The following is a 17,442-nucleotide window of genomic DNA, read 5'->3' as shown; positions in this document are numbered from 1 at the left end:
TCTCATCACCACTGCCCTGCAAGGCAGGTCTGGCTGAAAGAAAGAGACTGTCCCAAGGAAACACAATGAGCTTTCCTACGGCTAAGTGCAAATTTGAACCTAGGCCCTTCCCTATTTCTAGCCCCACTGCTTGAACCGCTACACCCTACTTAGTCCAATACAACAGTTTCCAGTGGGGTAGGAAATCTCCAGGGCTTTCCTATAAGGGTAAAACCGGCCTCCCTAAAATACCCATGTGTTTCAGCAGGGTGGGGGGTGAGCCGATTCTTAGTGTTCAGAAAGGAGTGAGAGGACTTCCAGTTCGCATCCTGGGCTGCCCCATCCCCCTGACACCAGGAATGCAGAATCCTGGATTTTACTGATAACACCCAGATCAGATTAGACAGATTCAAGGCCACGATGGCTCGTCTCTGCTACCTCAGTTGTGTCGGAAATCAAGCCTTTATCAGAAGAAACTGGCAACTCTCCCAGGCACCCGGCATGATTCCCTGTTAACCTCCCTGGCTGCATTCCCCAGCAAGATCCAGGCGAGGTCTTGATAGGCGATCCTTCTCAGCGTGAGAAGAACACCCCCCCTTCTTTCCTCCCCCCCCCCCCGGGCAGGGGAAAGAGATAGAAACGTATTTACATGCCTTTATTTCTGTCTTTGCAGCATTACAAAAAACATGACTGCTCTCTTCAAGCTCCAGCAGTCTAGTGACAAACACTTCCTGGGCAGGAACAAACGGAAGAGCTCATATTACACTCTGAGCTAATTCCGGTGCTTCGCCCTGTGAATTGACTGTCCCTCTGTTTCCCACGGGCAGTCCCAACATTCCCATCATGTTTAATTTTCAAGCTAGCACTTTGCAGCTGCATTGCATCCATATCGTAACAAGTTGGTGGCAGCAGTGCTCCTGTATCCCAGGAGAGTGCTATTGTGCTCCAGTCTTGTGTGCTAGTTTCCCCACAGGCATCTGGTTGGCCACTGCAGGAACAGGATGGTGGACTAGATGGGCCACTGGCCGGATCCAGAAGGCTCATGTTCTTTTGAGAGAAGGTGCTGCTCCCCCAAGGATGCTAGCAGCCAGGGATGTTCGTGTAGGCCCAGGCCATTTTCTGTGGCTGTAAAATGAGAGAATCTCACATACAAATGCCTCCTACTCCCTTACCGCTTTTATAGCTGGGTTGCGTTGAACAAGACATAATCTCAGTGCGAGTGTTTGTTTTGGAGGATGCCCTTCAGAAAGGTAATTTGCTTAAGAAGTCAAAGCGCATGTGCCCGCCTCCGCATATGCCATTGCTTCTGGCAATTAGCGAAGCCTAAGGAAGCCCTTAGTGTGCTCCTCTCCCAGATCTCAAGCAATTGCAGGCTCAGCGACTGCGTTGGCCCCTGCGTTTGGCGCACACCCATTTCCTGATGCTTGGGTCGCCCCTGGAGCAGGAGGTAAAACAAAAGCGTATTCTCTTCCGCCGCCTTAATTGCCAGCTACGTCTCCCTAATTGCCCTGTAACCTTAGAGACTGCAAAGAAAGGAGCTGTGCTGGAAAGTGGAAGGCCTTCTTGAGATGATGTGGCTCCTTACCAAGCACATAGCAAATTATTAATGTGCAATGGGCCTTTTTTTTTTTGCAGGCTCTCTGCTCTGCAATGGAGGCAGGAATAGGTGTGTTCTGCAAGGAGTCCTGGGGGGCAGGAAGAGGGGGAGGCTAGTCTTGGCTTGCATCCAGCGGCTTCATGTGGTGGTTCCTTCCTCTGTGAGCCTTGGGTGCTGATGTGTTTTCTGGTTAGAATAAGAGCAGGGTGGGAAGGGATACCTAGGAATAGGCTGGATCAGGCCAAAGGGGGCCCATCTAGTCCATCATCCTCTTCTCACACAGTGGCCTACCAAATGCCCATTCTGGGAAGCTCACAAGCAGGACCCCTGAGCCACAAGAGCAACTCTCCCCTCCTGTGTGTTTTCCAGGAGCTGGCATTCAGAAGCATTGATGCCTCTGGCTGTGGAGGGCAGAGCATAGCCATTGTGGCTGACAGCCATTGATAACCCTATCCTCCACGAATTTGCCTGATCCTCTGATTTATAAGCCATTCAAGTTGGTGGCCATTGCGGCATCTTGCAGCAGTGAGTTCCATAGTGAACTTACTTGGTGTGTGAGAAGGCCTTCCTTTCATCTGTCTTGAATTTCCTAAATACCAACTTTGCTAGATGGCCCTGGCTTTCTGCTTTGGCGCTACTTTCCCTTAAAAACCACAAGGAGCAGCATTATACTGAATCAGACCGTTGGCCCACCTTAGCCGAGTGTTGTGTACACAGACCGGCAGCAGCTTCTCATGGGTTTCAGGCAGGAAAGCTTTCCAAAGGAAGATTACAGTCCCTCGTGGTACTGAGAAAGGACTGGTTTTTAAAGGAGCAAAACAAGCTGTCTGTTTTTGTCTACACCAGTGTTCCCCAAACTTGGGTCTCCAGCTGTTTTGGGACTGCAACTCCCCTCATCCCTAGCTATCAGGGATGATGGGAATTGTAGTCTGGAAACAGCTGGAGACACGCGTTGGGAAACACTGGTCTACACTGACTGACAGCAGCTTCTCTGGTTTCCTCTCCTGCCCCACTGCTCTCCAGCAACTAATTCCTCCTCCTGGGGGGCTTGTCAAAAAGTATGTGTGGGGAAGGGTTAATGCTTTGAAAACTGGTCTCCGGGGTGCTTGGTCTTTTAATGGAGCAATTTGGACCTGAAGTGTTCTCACCCACCTGCCTCGGGATTCCTGCCAGCTCCATGAGCTAGGTAGCATGCACCCGAAAGCTGCTCAAAAGGAAACCTCACAATTGTTCCATATTAAAAAGCAACGTCCATTGGGGACCGTTTGGCTCCTTCGGACTCCTGTTTGGTGGCTAACCCAGGGGAGTTTTAAAGGGGGGGGGGCTCGAATTGAGATGTGCCTCTTTTTGCTCGAGTCAACTGCATTTCTCTGGCGTTTTTCTCCCCTCCCGCAGGCAACCTGTGCATATCAGAGAACGAGAGGAGGGTGGTCTCCGGAGAAGCCTGGGAGAAGCTGCAGCGCTACTTCCGGAATGCCCCTGAGTTCCCAAACAGCAAAGACTCCTGTTCTCAGTGCAAGGTGGCGGACTCCTCTTCATTGGAGGTTTTTAAGGAGAGGCTGGACAGCCACCTGTCATGGATGCTTTAGTTGAGATTCCTGCAGTGCAGGGGGTTGGACTAGCTGACCCCGGGGGGTCCCTGCCAACTCTTCAATTCTGTGATTCTATAAGGTGTCTGGGTTGCCTTTTCCCTGCCTCAGGCGGAGTGTGCTCTGTGTCCGAGAATGCCCCAGAAACCCAAACACTAGGAAATTTTGCAGGCAAATGAGCCGTAGAGGGGGCAGGGCTGGTTTGCCCAATGCCTGCAGGACAGTTCTGGGTTTGTTTGTGCTATGTAGGAAGCAACCCTAAGCAGACTCATTGGTTCATCTACCTCAGTATTGTCAACACTGACTGGCAGTATCCAGGGCTTTTGTCCCTGGAGATGCCAGGGACTGAACCTCAGGCCTTCTGCAGGTTCTCTGCCACTGAACTATAGCGCTTAGAAATAAAGCAAGAGCTGATTTAGATGTGAGCATAAGAAACTACGGAGTTGATTCAATCTAGCTCAATATTTCCTAAGACTGCTCCCCACGGCACAGTCCCTGCACCCAAAGAATCGCAGGCACCGTTGCCACAACCCTTGACTTCAAGCCGCGCTTCCCAAAGTGGGTGGTACCACCTCTTTGGGAGTGCTGGGATTTTCTAGGGGGTCGGCGAGAGGCAAGGGCGCAGCAGGGATACGTTGGCTATGGATATGACTATCGGACTGGTATCTCTGGAGCAGGTCCATCAGTTTTGTTGATTTCCTTAAACGAAATAGTTTTAGCTGGATTTTGAATGGACGTGCAATTAATGGTTCCTTAGCGGGTCGTGGTAACCGCTGTTCTGAGTAATGATTTTTTATAGGGTAGGCAGCACTGGGGATGAGTTTATGGAACCAGGGACCCCCCCTCCCCCCAATAAAAGTTAGGGAATCAATGCTGTAAAGCAAAAAACATAGCTCCCCCACCCCCAGTTTCAGGATGGGGAGTGACTCCCGTGTGTGTTTTTCTGCAGATTCTGGAACGGGAAGGGGAAGAGAATGAGGCCCTGCACAAAATGATGGCTGGCGAGCAGAAGGCATCTCTCCCAAACCTCTTCCAGGACAAAAACCGGCCTTGCCTCAGCAGCTGGCCAGAGGTAGGAGGTCCGGGAGTTCATGGTACCAGGGTGGGGTGCTTGTGTGCGTTTCTCAGAATGACTGCATATAGTTGCAGGGGCAGAGGTTACTTATGGTCGCCTTCTTGTCAATATATGCATGTACACACATATATATGTTGTATGTAGACAGACTGCTTACCGTATTTTTCGCTCTATAAGACGCACCAGACCACAAGACGCACCTAGTTTTTGGAGGAGGAAAACAAGAAAAAAAATATTCTGAATCTCAGAAGCCAGAACAGCAAGAGGGATCGCTGCGCAGTGAAAGCAGCAATCCCTCTTGCTGTTCTGGCTTCTGGGATAGCTGAGCAGCCTGCATTCGCTCCATAAGACGCACACACATTTCCCCTTACTTTTTAGGAGGGAAAAAGTGAGTCTTACAGAGTAAAAAATATGGTAATCATCAAAAGCCTCTTAAGTGCTTTCACGATGGCGACTGGTAGATAATGGATTGTTTCCGTTGCTAGCTGTACTCAGACCAGCCCAGGCCTGTGGAACTCTCTGCCTCCAGAGATCCAGTGGGTGCCTTCCGCCTTCTGTGTCCACTTTTAAATGCCTGCTGAAACCACTTCTATCCTGCCAGGCCAATGCAGGCAATTAAGAAGTCATCCACAATGGTTAACTGAGTTCTGTTTCTTAACGTGGCTTTTTATTGTATGGTTTTATGCTTTTTAGTGCTGTAAACCACCCCCACCCCCCCCCACCCCAGTTAGACGCAGTGGTTTGCAAATATTTTTACAAATATATCTGGTTTAATGGACATGGCTCATGTTCATTAACTTCAGGGGGTCTACTGTAAGTAGGGCTTAGTTGAATACAACCCATAACAATACGACATTATTTAGGTTTATAATTTGCCGTTCACTCAAAAGTTCCTAGGGTGGCTTGCAGATGACGCGAAACAATGCAGTTTGGAACCAAATAAAAACCACCTAAATCGACTTAAAAACTACATACAGTGGTACCTCAGGTTAAGTACTTAATTCCTTCTGGAGGTCCGTTCTTAACCTGAAACTATTCTTAACCTGAAGCACCACTTTAGCTAATGGGGCCTCCTGCTGCTGCCATGCCGCTGGAGCACGATTTCTGTTCTTAACCTGAAGCACTATTTCTGGGTTAGCAGAGTCTGTAACCTGAAGCGTATGTAACCTGAAGCGTATGTAACCCGAGGTACCACTGTATAATATACAGGCATGCCCCAGTTATGTGCATCCACTCGTGCGCAACTGCATTTATGTGCACCACCATGAAATAAATTCTGTGTGCAGAGTCCAGGAATGTACCCCCCATGGGGGATGCGTGTATATCAGTCAGGGGTGCCACCTCTGTCTCTGGCGCCGAAGGGCTTTTTCCTGAGAGCTGCTTCTCAGCCGCATTGTTGAGATCCAGTCAGCAGCCTCCAAACCAGTTCTCTATTTCTGCGTCTGGGCAGTAGTGCCCGTGGTGAAGATCATTAATCGACAGTTTGTGACTGTCCTTGAATACGCTGTCCTCTGGGCAAAGGAAGGCCCTAGGTTAAGTAGCTTGTCCCTAATATATTTTGGTCTGCAACCCCCATCAGCCCTGGCTGGGTTGATGGAAGCTGTAGTTGAGAACTCTTTAATTGAATGCCCAGAAGCGGCATCACTGCCTGCATGCATTCAGCCCCTCCTAAGTAAACCCACAAAACCAAACTACAGGCCGTGGTTACAAGTGATTGTTTACAGCCTTCTCAGGAAGCCTGATGAAAGCTGCTTGGCTTTTTCTGAAAACTTTCCTCTGGGCAGCAATGTTTAACCAATGGTTTCGGGGACAGAACTTTAAATCGGCAGGGGAAAGGCTGCTATTGGAAGCAGCCCTTGAAGTCTTCCTCTTTTCATGCCCTCCACATAATGTTCTGCAGGGGAACAAGGAACTCCCTGAAAGTCTGAATTTCACAAAAGTTGGCAAACTGTCTTTCAGGAGGTGGACGAGCTGTACGTCGTCTCAAAGTTCTTCGTGGAAGAATGGAGGAAATTCGTGAGGTGAGAAGACAAAGGGAGAGTGAGTCTGGCTGCTGGGCCAGACCAAAGGCCCACATGCCCAGCCAGGTGTCATTATGACTACTGGGTGAAACAGCTTCTGTTTCATAGCCCCAGATCGCTCTTGCTAGTCCTTGAAAACAGGGGCCTTCTGCATGCAAACAGGGGCTCTGCCACTGAGCTTAGAGACCCTTCCCCCTTTTATTAGAGCTGACACGTTCTCCCTCTTTCTAGTCTGGTTAAAATAAATTGAAAGTAGCAACCCTACTTTCTTGCTTGTCAGAATGGCTTTTGCTATGCAATGCCTGCCATCTCTGCCTCTTCTTCTGACCTTCAACCAGGCGGCCTACACGCTGCAGCCCCGTCTCCTCGGTCGGGAACCGGGATCTTCTCTGTCCACATGGCGGCCTGATGTTCACGTTTGCCTCCATGACCAAAGACGATTCTAAACTGTGAGTTGCTTCCGTTCAGTAGTTGCATCTTTTTCAGGGTTTTTTTTGGGGGGGGGGGTAAGGGGTGCAGGCAGTGAGGTGGATTTGCATGGGTTCAGTGCGCGGCTGCCCAGCATAGGAACTCAGAGAGCTGCCATCTCTACCGAGTCAGATCCCTTGACCTGTCTAGCTCGGTATTGTCTGCACTGGCAGGCAGGGTTATCCAGGGTCTGAGGCAAGGACTTGGGACCTGTGAGGCAGGTGCTCTGCTGCCGATCTTAAAAACAAAGCAAGTTTCTAGTCCTCATGATTCTGAATAAATTTAAATAGCAAGCAGCCACCTCTGGAATGAAGACTCACGTGGGCAAGCAGCCTGCATTCATTCATTCATTCATTCAACCAACCAACCAACCAACCAACCAGGGTGGTGTTTGTTTAGGCTTTTCGAAAGCACTTCTTTAACTGGGATCCCCTTCCCTGCTGCTTTCGATGCACGTGGTCTGGAGTGTTGCGGGAAGAGGGAGGCCGCCCTCCTCTTTCCAAGTAAGGCAGCATGTTCTGCTTCTTTGCACAGTATAGCTCTGATATGGCCCAGCGAGTGGGAGAAGATCCAAAAGCTGTTCGTGGTGGACTACGCCATTCGAGTCATCAGGAGGCAGCCCGCGGACGCCAGCCCCGAAGCACCGCTCTTCATCACCGAACCTGGTGAGTAAGCAAGCAAGTTTCCTCTGTCTCCCCCACCTCAAAAAATAAACATTAAAAAAATCACTGGCTTGTGCAAACTCCACACTATGTTCTTCTCTTCCCACTCGGTTCTGGCATTCGCTTTTTCTGCAGGTGGCTGCAAGCTCAGGTATTCCACTTTTATTTTTAGATGACCTGCAGACATGCCCGACTGCCTGGGCTGTGTTCCATGCTGAGGTGGTGCACAAGACCATTAATTTGCATTATGTGAGCGTTGGGCCAAAAATTATTTCAGGCAGCTGCTGTGCTTCAGAGAAGACAGCTTCTCCTGCCCAACCCCTGCGCTTTGGAGATGGAACAAAGACTTTTTCGTAGAGCCAGAGTATATATAATTTTGCGGCTGGTTCCTATTTCAAGCAGGGGTTTTTTGTAAAATTTCTAGCGGCTTTAGAATTTTATTTTTTATAGTGATTTTTCTTTGAGCTTTTGGTGCGACTGACAATACAGAAGACACGTTAAAATGCAAAAAAGTATAACGAAAAGCAAATTCAGAATCGATGAAATATAGGATGACAAGACATCATAAAGGGATTTCTGCATGTACCCCAAACCCACTTCAGATTTGAACCAGGTATATTATAATATGCTGGTTTCCTGTTAATGCAGTTATTTCGTTATTAGTTGTTTTTCTACTTCCTTTATTACAGGAATCAAATGGGTAATGGATAATAATAACATGAATATGAATTTATACAATACAGAACATACTGTATGCTGTAGGATTTTGGTATTGGTCTGTGTTGTAAGCCATATTGAGGTAGCATTATTATCAATTCACAATGGAGTGGAAGGTTCACAGGCTGTGAAGGACTTGCTCACAAATTTGACAGCTGCACGCATTATGATAGCTAGGAAGTGGAAGGGGCAAGCAGAATATAAAATGGAAGAATGGTATAAAGAGGTGTGGGATGTAGCTATTAATGATAAATTAGTATGTGCCACTAAGGTAAGATGGGGAGTACGCAGGAGAAATTATGGAAGGTGTTTGTAGAATTGGTACTGTTAAAACGGGAAAGGGTCAAACCATCACAAGAGGTGTTGAAATTTTGGGAGGTTGGATAGTTACAATGGAATGGATTGGGGTGGGGTGCACATTTTTATTCCTATTTATTTATGATTATTACTTATTACTTATTATGATTATTACAAAAGAAAAAAGAAATAAATACAGTCATACCTCGGGATGAATACGCTTCAGGAAAAAACATTTTTGGGTTGCGCTCCGTGGCAACCCAGGTTTCAGTGCTCGCACATGCGCAGACGCTCAAAATGACGTCATGCGCATGTTACGTTCGCTTCAGGATGCGAACGGGGCTCCGGAACGGATCCTGTTCGCATCCAGAGGTACCACTGTAAAAAGAATTACAGTGGTACCTCAGGTTAAGTACTTAATTCATTCCGGAGGTCCGTTCTTAACCTGAAACTGTTCTTAACCTGAAGCACCACTTTAGCTAATGGGGCCTCCTGCTGCCGCCACGCCGCCAGAGCACAATTTCTATTCTCATCCTGAAGCAGAGTTCTTAACCCGAGGTACTATTTCTGGGTTAGCAGAGTCTGTAACCTGAAGCGTCTGTAACCTGAAGCATATGTAACCCAAGGTACATGAAGAAGAAATGAAGATTACCTCTGAAAGATCTGTACTTTTGTGTGTGTGTGTGTTTGTGTGTGTGTAAGTAAATAAAGGCTTGTGGTTGTTCTTGGTTTAGTGACATTGCCCAAAGTGCTTGGTCTTTGTAGAAACAGACCCGGCTGGTAGTTCATCGGCCTTTTTCCTTTCTTTGCTCCCCAACCTTCCAGAGCTGTGCTCAGAATGCAGAGAAGGGCTCTTGTGCCAGCAGCAGAGGGACCTGAGGGAATATGCCCAGGCCACCATCTACGTGCGGAAAGTGGTGGACAACAAAAAGGTAGAGAGACTCTGTCCACCCCACCCCTGCGTATTCTCCTTTGTGCACTCTCTCTCTCTCTGTCTCTCTCTGCTTCATAGGGTAAAGGTAAAGGGACCCCTGACCATTAGGTCCAGTCGTGGCCGACTCTGGGGTTGCGGCGCTCATCTCGCTTTATTGGCCGAGGGAGCCAGCGTACAGCTTCCGGGTCATGTGGCCAGCATGACTAAGCCGCTTCTGGCAAACCAGAGCAGCGCACAGAAACACCGTTTACCTTCCCGCTGGAACGGTACCTATTTATCTACTTGCACTTTGATGTGCTTTCAAACTGCTAGGTTGGCAGGAGCAGGGACCAAGCAACGGGAGCTCACCCCGTTGCGGGGATTCAAACTGCTGACCTTCTGATCAGCAAGTCCTAGGCTCTGTGGTTTAACCCACAGCGCCATCTGCTTCATAGTTCTGGCCTAATCCCTCCTTCCTTCTCTGGCCTTCATAGATTCATAGTTGGAAGGGACCATGATAATCCTCTAGTCCAACCCCCTGCAATGCAGGAATCTTTTGCCCAATGTGGTGCTTGAACCAGTTAACCTGAGATTAAGAGTCTCATGCTCTACCAACTGGGATATCCCAGCCTTCATTGAGTTCTCTGTTACAGCACAATCCTGTCGGGGCCACTGGCATATGGACTTCAGGAAGTTCTTAGGTGAAACGTTGGGGAGGGACTGTTGAGCTGCAATGGAACCTCCATGGCCAATGTCAGTATATCTCTGAACAGCTGAGCAGGGGAGCAGGGGGAAGCAAACGAAAGGTGTTTGTCAAGCTTGTGTGCTTCCTTGGTTAGAGATGGAGTCTCAAGCTATAAGAACGTGGGGAGAGTTTTCTCTGGGGCCTTCTGCATGCAAAGCACTCCTCTTGTAAACAAAGCCAGATTTCTAGTCCTCATGGTTCTGAGTAAAGGGCTGGTTTGAATTGGAAATTTCCTTATACCTTATGCTGAGCCAGATCGTTGGGGTCATCTAGGTCAGCATTGTCTGCACTGACTGGCAGCAATGACTCTCCAGGGTCTTTCCCAGCCTCAATGGGAGATGCTGTCAGGGTTTGAACCCGGGACACTGAGGCTCAGCCCTTCCCCAGCTTTACATGGTCCTGGGGGAACTGCTGAAAGATGCCCACCCACCTCAGGAATACATGATGACTCTCCCCTCTTCTGACATATGTCCTGGTGTTTCCGCCAAGGTGCTGGGAACCAGCTGATCACAGCAGAATATTAAGTCCTAGTGTGGGAAGGTCACAAGATCCTGTTGAGCAGGTTTCTGGAGAGGCTGCATGCAGGATCTTCTTCTCTGCAGCTGCTGCTGTTGCAAAAGGGCAGAGGGGTTTGTTTGTGTCGGGGAACAGAGCGTGTTGAAGGGCAAACAGCATCACCTTGGCCAGCATAACAGAACGGCTGCAATCGGGCTGGTTCTTGCCAAGGGTCGCTCTTGGCAAGGGAAGATCCGATCTAGGCTTCCGTGCCGTTTGTGTCCTGTATTTTTAACACTAGGGAGCGGGGAGAGAATTGAAAGACAGCATCAGTGGAAGCAATGGAGGGGAATAGCAAAGCAGTCAATTTGGGTAAACAGGCCATTGCTAGAAGATCAGGTGCGCTTATGGGCCTTTGCTGTTGCTAAATCTTATCTCAAAGCAAGTCCCCACAGCTGATTAGGCTTCACATTTTGTAGTCAAATACATAAAAGGTAAAGGTACCCTTGACCATTAGACCCGGGTGCGGATGACTCTGGGGTTGCATGCTCATCTCGCTCTATAGGCCAAGGGAGCCAGTGTACAGCTTCCGTATCAAGTGGCCAGCATGACTAAGCCACTTCTTGTGAACCAGAGCATCGTACAGAAACTCCATTTACCTTCCCGCTCAAGCAGTGCCTATTCATCTACTTGCACTTTGACATGCTTTCAAACTGCTAGGTTGGCAGGAGCTGGGACCGAGCAACGGGAGCTCACCCTGTCATGGGGATTCAAACCGCCGACCTTCTGATTGGCAAGCCCCAGGCTCTGTGGTTTAGACCACAGCACGACCCACGTCCCTTAGTCAAATCCTCTCTATTTCACTCAGACACACACACACACACACACACAGAGAGAGAGAGAGAGAGAGAGAGAGAGAGAGAGAGAGACTCAGACATATACACAGATACACACACAGATTTCTCCTTGCCCAATCTTGAGGTAGAGACCAGCATTTACCAGCAGCCTTATGACGCCACTCTCATGTTTTTGAGCCTTCTGTGGTTGTGGTGAACTCCTGACAACCTCTGATTTCGGGTGCCTTTTCCTTTTTTCTAATGGTGACTCACAGGTGTGCTGTTTTCCTTTCTTTTGTTTTCCCCTTGCTTCTGATGTCATGTCCAGGTCATGAAGGATGCTGCCCCAGAGCTGAACATGAGCAGCTCTGAGGCAGAGGAGGAGCGAGAGGAGGCCCGCCTGGAAGGGGAGCAGGATCCAGATTTTAACCAGGTATGTCCTTGGTCACCATTTTTTTTTGTTTTAAGATCATTTGTTTCTCCTCCTCCTCCTGGGCCTCTGTGAATTGTGAACTTGCTCCTCATCTCTGCACCCTGGAACTGCTGAAAGCAAGTGGTCGAAGCACACGATTCGAGGCCAGACTTAAAAGCATGTGCTTAAACTGCGGAACTCTCTCCCACAGGAGGCAGGGATGACCACCAACTTGGGTGGCCTCTGCAGTCAGAAGCAGCAATGCTTCTGAAGACTAGATGCTGGAAACCTGGGGAGGGGAGAAGGCCCTTGTGCTTGGGTCCTGCTTCCCGGCTTCCCATAATTGGCACCTGGTTGGCCACGCTGAGAACAGGAGGCTGGACTAGCTGGGTCCGCTTTGGCGGGATCCAGCTGCAGGGCTCTTCAGTTCTTAAAAATGTGTGGCCAATTCCAGCTGGCTGAAGGTTCATGGGACTTGGAAGTCAGACAGAATCTCAAGAGCTACACACAGGTTCCCCAGGTCTGGTACTGCAGTTCATTAGAACCTCTTAGATAAGAACATGGGGGGGCGGGAATAGGGATTTTGTTTGCTAAGTCAGGAAACAAACCTGCCGCTCTGGCAGTCGAGTCCAATGAGCTGCCTTCCTGCTTCCAGGCCAACAGCAACACGAAACGGCAGAAAATGTCGCACCCAAACTACATAGTTTACCAAAAGCAGGGGATCCGCCGGAGCACGCGGCACAGGAAGGTCCGCGGGGAGAAAGCCCTCCTGGTGTCGGCGAACCAGACGTTGAAAGACCTGAAAATTCAGGTGAGGCGGACTTTGCCCTGAGCCCTGGAGGTGGCTTGCCTGAGTCCTGAGGCCTCCTTCCTCCCCCAAAGCTATACTTGGGAATCCGTAGAATCATAGAATTGTAGAGTTGGAAGTGGCTTCCAAGGGATTTCAGCTAAAGCATCCCTGACAGATGGCCGTCCAGTGGGAAAAGAGAAAGGGTGATGCTCACCTTGATGGTTCTGATCACTCTTTTAAGATCTGTGATCTTATTTTAAGATATTGTATCCTTCCCCCCCCCCAACCACCTGAAGTGAGGGGGGGGGGAGCAGAGGAGTGCCCCTTTGGCTGTGGGTTGGGGCTGAAAGGGACAAAGCGGAGGTGACAGATCGGGGCAAGAGAGGGAGAGAAACGGAGGAAGCAGCATGCCTCAACTTTTTGCCGTGAGGAGAAGCACTTGGGTGTCGTATTTCTTAAAAGCCACCTGTGTTTGTTTTGCTTCCTGCAACTGTTGCGCTTCCTGCCCCTCATTTTGGCACACAGATCATGCACGCCTTCTCCGTTGCTCCTTTCGACCAGAACCTGTCGATCGATGGGGCAATACTCACCGACGACTCGGCCACGCTTGGCAGCCTCGGAGTCACTCCGGAGTCCGTTGTTTTATTAAAGGTAAGCCCGGGAGAGTTGCTTGCCTCTAGGTGTGGCTCTGCTTCCACCAAGATATTTGTAGCAAGGCCAGTGGTTCTGTTCTGCAATGCAATCTGGCTCCTTCTGTGCCCAAAACTTCTAGCCTACCTACTTTTCACTAGGAAGTTCAGGGGCAGGGACCATATCAATGGCTACTATCCACAATAGCAATGCTCTGTCTCAACTGCTGGAGGCAACAGGGCTTCAGAATATTAGTTACTGGGAATCACAGGAGGAGAGCGTTTCTGTTGCACTCGGGTTCTGCTTGTATGTTTCCCATTGGTGCATCTGGTCAGCCATTGTGAGAACAGGAGACTGGGCAAAATGGGCTATTGGCTTGATCCAGCAGGGCTGTTTGTATGCTTTCATGTTGGCTGAGCAGGGGCTGATGGGATTTGTAGACCAACAACACTTTGGGGGTCACAAGTTACCCCTTCCTGCATTCATTCATTCATTCATCCATCCCTGACTGTTCATAGTGCCCACCTGAGGCCTTATTTTGGCCTGGGCTCAGATCCCCCCTTCCCCCGCAAAAAGGAAGCCAAGAACACACTACCTTAACTTGTCATCTCCCCCGTCCGCCCCGGTCTGTAACTCATTTGAATCTTTGGGCTGCCTTGATCTCCTTTAACTTCAAGGCAAAAAACAATGGTTGAAGAAGAGCCACTGGAAGTAAGTGCTGGTTTTGGCTTCTGGGAGGAAAAGGTGGCTGGCTAGTGGTCAACTGCTGGAACTCCTGTTGACAGAGATAATTAAGTGGACCAGCCCCTTTCCTGTCTGAAGCTATTGCAGACACCTTTATAAAAAGTCAGTAGGGATAAGCCACCCTAAAGCCCTCGTTGCCACAGCTGTGAACAGTTCAAGCCAGGTTCCCAAAAGGGGACGAGCCGCCTTGTTTCTTTGCTTTTATTCTGGATCTGGAGTGTTTGGCCTGGAAATGTCGTCTGGTGACATGGAGCAGGAGGCCTTGTCTCTCTTTTGAAAGCACATAATCCAAATTGGCTTAACAGGGCTCTTCTTCTCATGTCTCCCTTTCTCCCTTCTTCCGACAGGCAGATGAACCAATTGTGGACTATGCAGCAATAGATGATGTAATGCAAGGTAAGGAGAAGTTTGCACACACACGCTCCTCTGGAATAATCCCTGCTTCTTCCCGCCCAGTCATTTTTACCAATTGGAGTGGGGAGGCAGGAGGTGGTAACTGGAGCAAAGGGTCCAGTCTGAGACTGACTCACATGGTTGTCAAGGGGTGGGAACGAGACCTTGGTCGCCCCCCCCCCGCCAAGTGTCAGGGAAAGCTGCCAAGAAGACGTTATTGAAGCTTGTGGGGAGCTGTAGCTCGGTAGAGCATCTGCTTGGCATGTCGAAGTACCCAGCATTCAGTCGTCATCTCCAGTTGGGACTGGGAGAGTCTCCCTGCCTGAAAACCTGGAGAGCCACTGTAGGCAATATTGAACTAGAAGGGCCAGGGGTCTAACTGTACAAGGCAGCTTCCTCTAACCCTAACCTCCACACCTCAGAATGTGCCTTGACCTGTTTGCTTTCCTTTGCAGTCTGCATGCCCGAAGAGGGATTTAAAGGTAGGCTTTGTTTTCTCTTCCCTCCAGCTTTATTTTTACCTGCCACCGTGTTTTGCTCTCTTCTAAGCTTTCTCCCCCCGCCTTTCCAAATTCCCCCCTCCCCCTTCCATTTACTCTCCAGGTACCGGTCTCCTTGGACACTAATGTTTTTCGACAACCGCGCCAGCAGCAGAAGTAACTGGGGTGTAGGGAGATGAGTTTGGGCTCCGGCTGGGCATTCCAAGAAAGGTGGACTTCAAAAAGACCAGCCAGCTGCCCAGCCCCCTTCCTGGAGGTGGGACTCCATTCTGAAGGGCCTTGGCCCCCTCACACACTTGCGCTGCAGGAGAGAGAGAGAGAGAGAGAGAGAAAGAGCTGTTCTTCGGAGGAGAGCTTCTGGCCTAGTACAACAGAGGTGGAGCGTTGAGCGGTTTCAAGGCTGCACCTCTCCGTTTCCCCCCTGCAGAGGAAGAAGGGTCGGCTTGCTGCAGCATCAGATCTCCCCCCACCTCCCCTCCTGCCACCTTCATTTCTGGACCTGCTCTTTTAGTGAGGCAGGTGTTCGGCTCCCTGGCAGAGGTCTTTTGTGAACTTGCAGGGTTTTCTGTTTCCAGTAGCCCTTGGCTTCCTCTGGCACTTCGTAGATATGCCCCCCAGGATTGAACAGCCTGCAAAATCCCTTTCTAAAAGCCTGAGGTTTGGGGTGGGTATGGGGAGAGAGGCACTTATTCAGCCTGTTATCAAAAAAACAATGCCCTCCTGTTTTGTTTTGTTTTGTTTTGTTTTGTTTTGTTTTGTTTTGTTTTGTTTTGCTTTTGTTTAAGACTTCACTTCCAACATATTAAGATGGGCCCCTGATAATTAATCATAGTGAATTATTCTCGGGAATAACTTGATTCATTTTGGACCACTTTCTCTGGTGGAGGGAAGCCCTAGTTTTCAGCCCTGCCAGATTGACCCAGGAGCCCAGGAGCTCAAGTGAGACTTTGGTGCAAGTGGAGGCAGAGTCTCTCCCCCCCCCCCCCCCGCTTGCCTGCCTTTTTCTTTGGAGTGGGGAGCAATGCACAAATGCTTCCTTAGACCTTCTGACACATATCCAAAAGAGCTTTGAAAAATGATAATGGTCCTGCACAACCGTCAGGCAGGGGGGGGGGGAGCTTTAGCATTTTGGAAGGGTGTGAGAAGTTCATTTTCCCTTTTGTAACAGAGAGCTGTAAATTTGGTGGTCCTACTATACTATCTCAATTTGCTGTTCCGGGGAAGGCAGGAGAGGGAGCCTGCGAAATTGGCAAGGTTTTCCAGCTGGGGCTAAGGGAGTGGGGGCCGTTGAGGTTCGTTCTGGGTCTACCTTTGTGCTGGCTTTGGATCCAGTGAACAGCCCTGGGTCTTTCTTTTTAAAGAGGCGAAACGTGGCGCTGAACAATCTTATTCTTTCCCAAGGTAAAGAGTTAACAGTAATAATTCAGTCTGCCGTTGTGAGTGCTTTATAGAGCAGCCTGCCTTTCTCTCCATCTCCATCTCCTCCTCCTTCCTTTCAGAAGCGAGGCCCAGAAGTGGTCTTAATTGTTCTAGATGGAAAGCAGTGATGCATGGACATCTAGCCCCTGGGAGTTCTGATATTTTTATTTTCCATTTACTTCCCCCACCACCTACCCACCTCCCCTTTCCGGGTTTCGTAATATTTCCTTGATGGGGGCGGGGCAGAGTGTGTCTTAATTCACAAGGAAGACCGATCGACCATGCTGTGCTTGTATATATGTGTGCATACTGAGAGAGAGAGAGAGAGATGGAGACTGACACACGAGTGATGCCTAAATTGTACCAAACCACCATTTCTGCCTGTCGCAGCTCAGCAGGGGAAATGGGCTCAAGCCTCAAGCCTCATGCTTGGGACCCTCTTCTTCATCCACACTTGCAAAATGTTTTTGGACTAGTTTTCAGAGCCTTATTAAAAGTGTGTCCACATGGTCAGTCTTACCTTATTTGTACTGTATTGCATATAAAACGTGTGTGTTTTTTTCACTTGCCTGCTCAGGTATTTTCTTTTCCGCCTGCACTTTTATAGATTCCTTATCAACCAGTCATGACAACTTCTTTCTGTTTTTCTTTTAAAATTGAGGTTTAAGAGCTACACACACACACACACACACACACACACACACACACACACACACACTGACACTGTTGATTGTCATCAACCCTTATGCTGGCTTGACTCGTATCTCACGTGAAGACACACTAGTGAAGCTTAAGGCATTGAAGCTGCAACTTCCCTGCTTGTTTTCTCCCCGTTGTCATGAAATGCATTTATTCCCCCTCACACACACACAAATTTATGAGGTAGCCTCAGGCATTGCTCACTGACAGAATTTAGCACACTGAAGTTTTGGTTTTGTTAACATTGGAATAAAAATCGCAAAGCCTAGTAGTGAGTTAAGTGTGAGCTGCCTTCTCCAAGAAACTGCAGGCTAGTTTTTTGAAATAGTATATTGTTCAGAAAAGCGCACCCGAAATGGTCAAGGGAAGGGGGCGACACCCCTATGCGGAAAGGTTGCAACATTTTGGACCTTTTAGTTTAGAGAAAAGACGAGTAAGAGGCAACAGGATAGAAGTTTATA

General features: G+C 49.1%; 1 protein-coding gene and 1 long non-coding RNA gene across 6 annotated transcripts in view; one reads left to right on the top strand and one right to left on the bottom strand.

Moving 5' to 3' along the window:
• Positions 1-16,846, top strand: part of USP48 (ubiquitin specific peptidase 48) — a 38,205-nt gene extending 21,359 nt beyond the window's left edge. For 3 of the 5 annotated variants that reach the window (XM_081870844.1, XM_081870846.1, XM_081870847.1), the window contains 12 exons: positions 2,972-3,120; positions 4,115-4,237; positions 6,200-6,261; positions 6,600-6,710; positions 7,264-7,394; positions 9,231-9,337; positions 11,723-11,827; positions 12,462-12,617; positions 13,122-13,247; positions 14,318-14,366; positions 14,819-14,845; positions 14,967-16,846. In XM_081870844.1, the coding sequence (XP_081726970.1) occupies positions 2,972-3,120; positions 4,115-4,237; positions 6,200-6,261; positions 6,600-6,710; positions 7,264-7,394; positions 9,231-9,337; positions 11,723-11,827; positions 12,462-12,617; positions 13,122-13,247; positions 14,318-14,366; positions 14,819-14,845; positions 14,967-14,989 (1,169 nt within the window). In that variant the 3' untranslated portion in view covers positions 14,990-16,846. Of the gene's footprint in view, positions 1-2,971; positions 3,121-4,114; positions 4,238-6,199; positions 6,262-6,599; positions 6,711-7,263; positions 7,395-9,230; positions 9,338-11,722; positions 11,828-12,461; positions 12,618-13,121; positions 13,248-14,317; positions 14,367-14,818; positions 14,846-14,966 lie in introns of those variants that run through there. The other 2 variants (XM_081870845.1, XR_014158741.1) reach the window with 2 other exon arrangements.
• On the bottom strand, positions 15,585-17,442 carry LOC309347102. Its single transcript, XR_014158852.1, has 2 exons — positions 16,991-17,442; positions 15,585-16,952 (listed from the first exon to the last, which is right to left on the bottom strand). It is a non-coding gene; the product is annotated as an uncharacterized lncRNA (long non-coding RNA).

Source organism: Podarcis erhardii (genome assembly GCF_964252035.2).
Source record: "Podarcis erhardii genome assembly, chromosome: 7".
Lineage (NCBI taxonomy): Eukaryota > Metazoa > Chordata > Lepidosauria > Squamata > Lacertidae > Podarcis > Podarcis erhardii.
The sequence above is the reverse complement of the archived record's forward strand: the minus strand, read 5'-3'. Positions and strand labels throughout refer to the sequence as shown.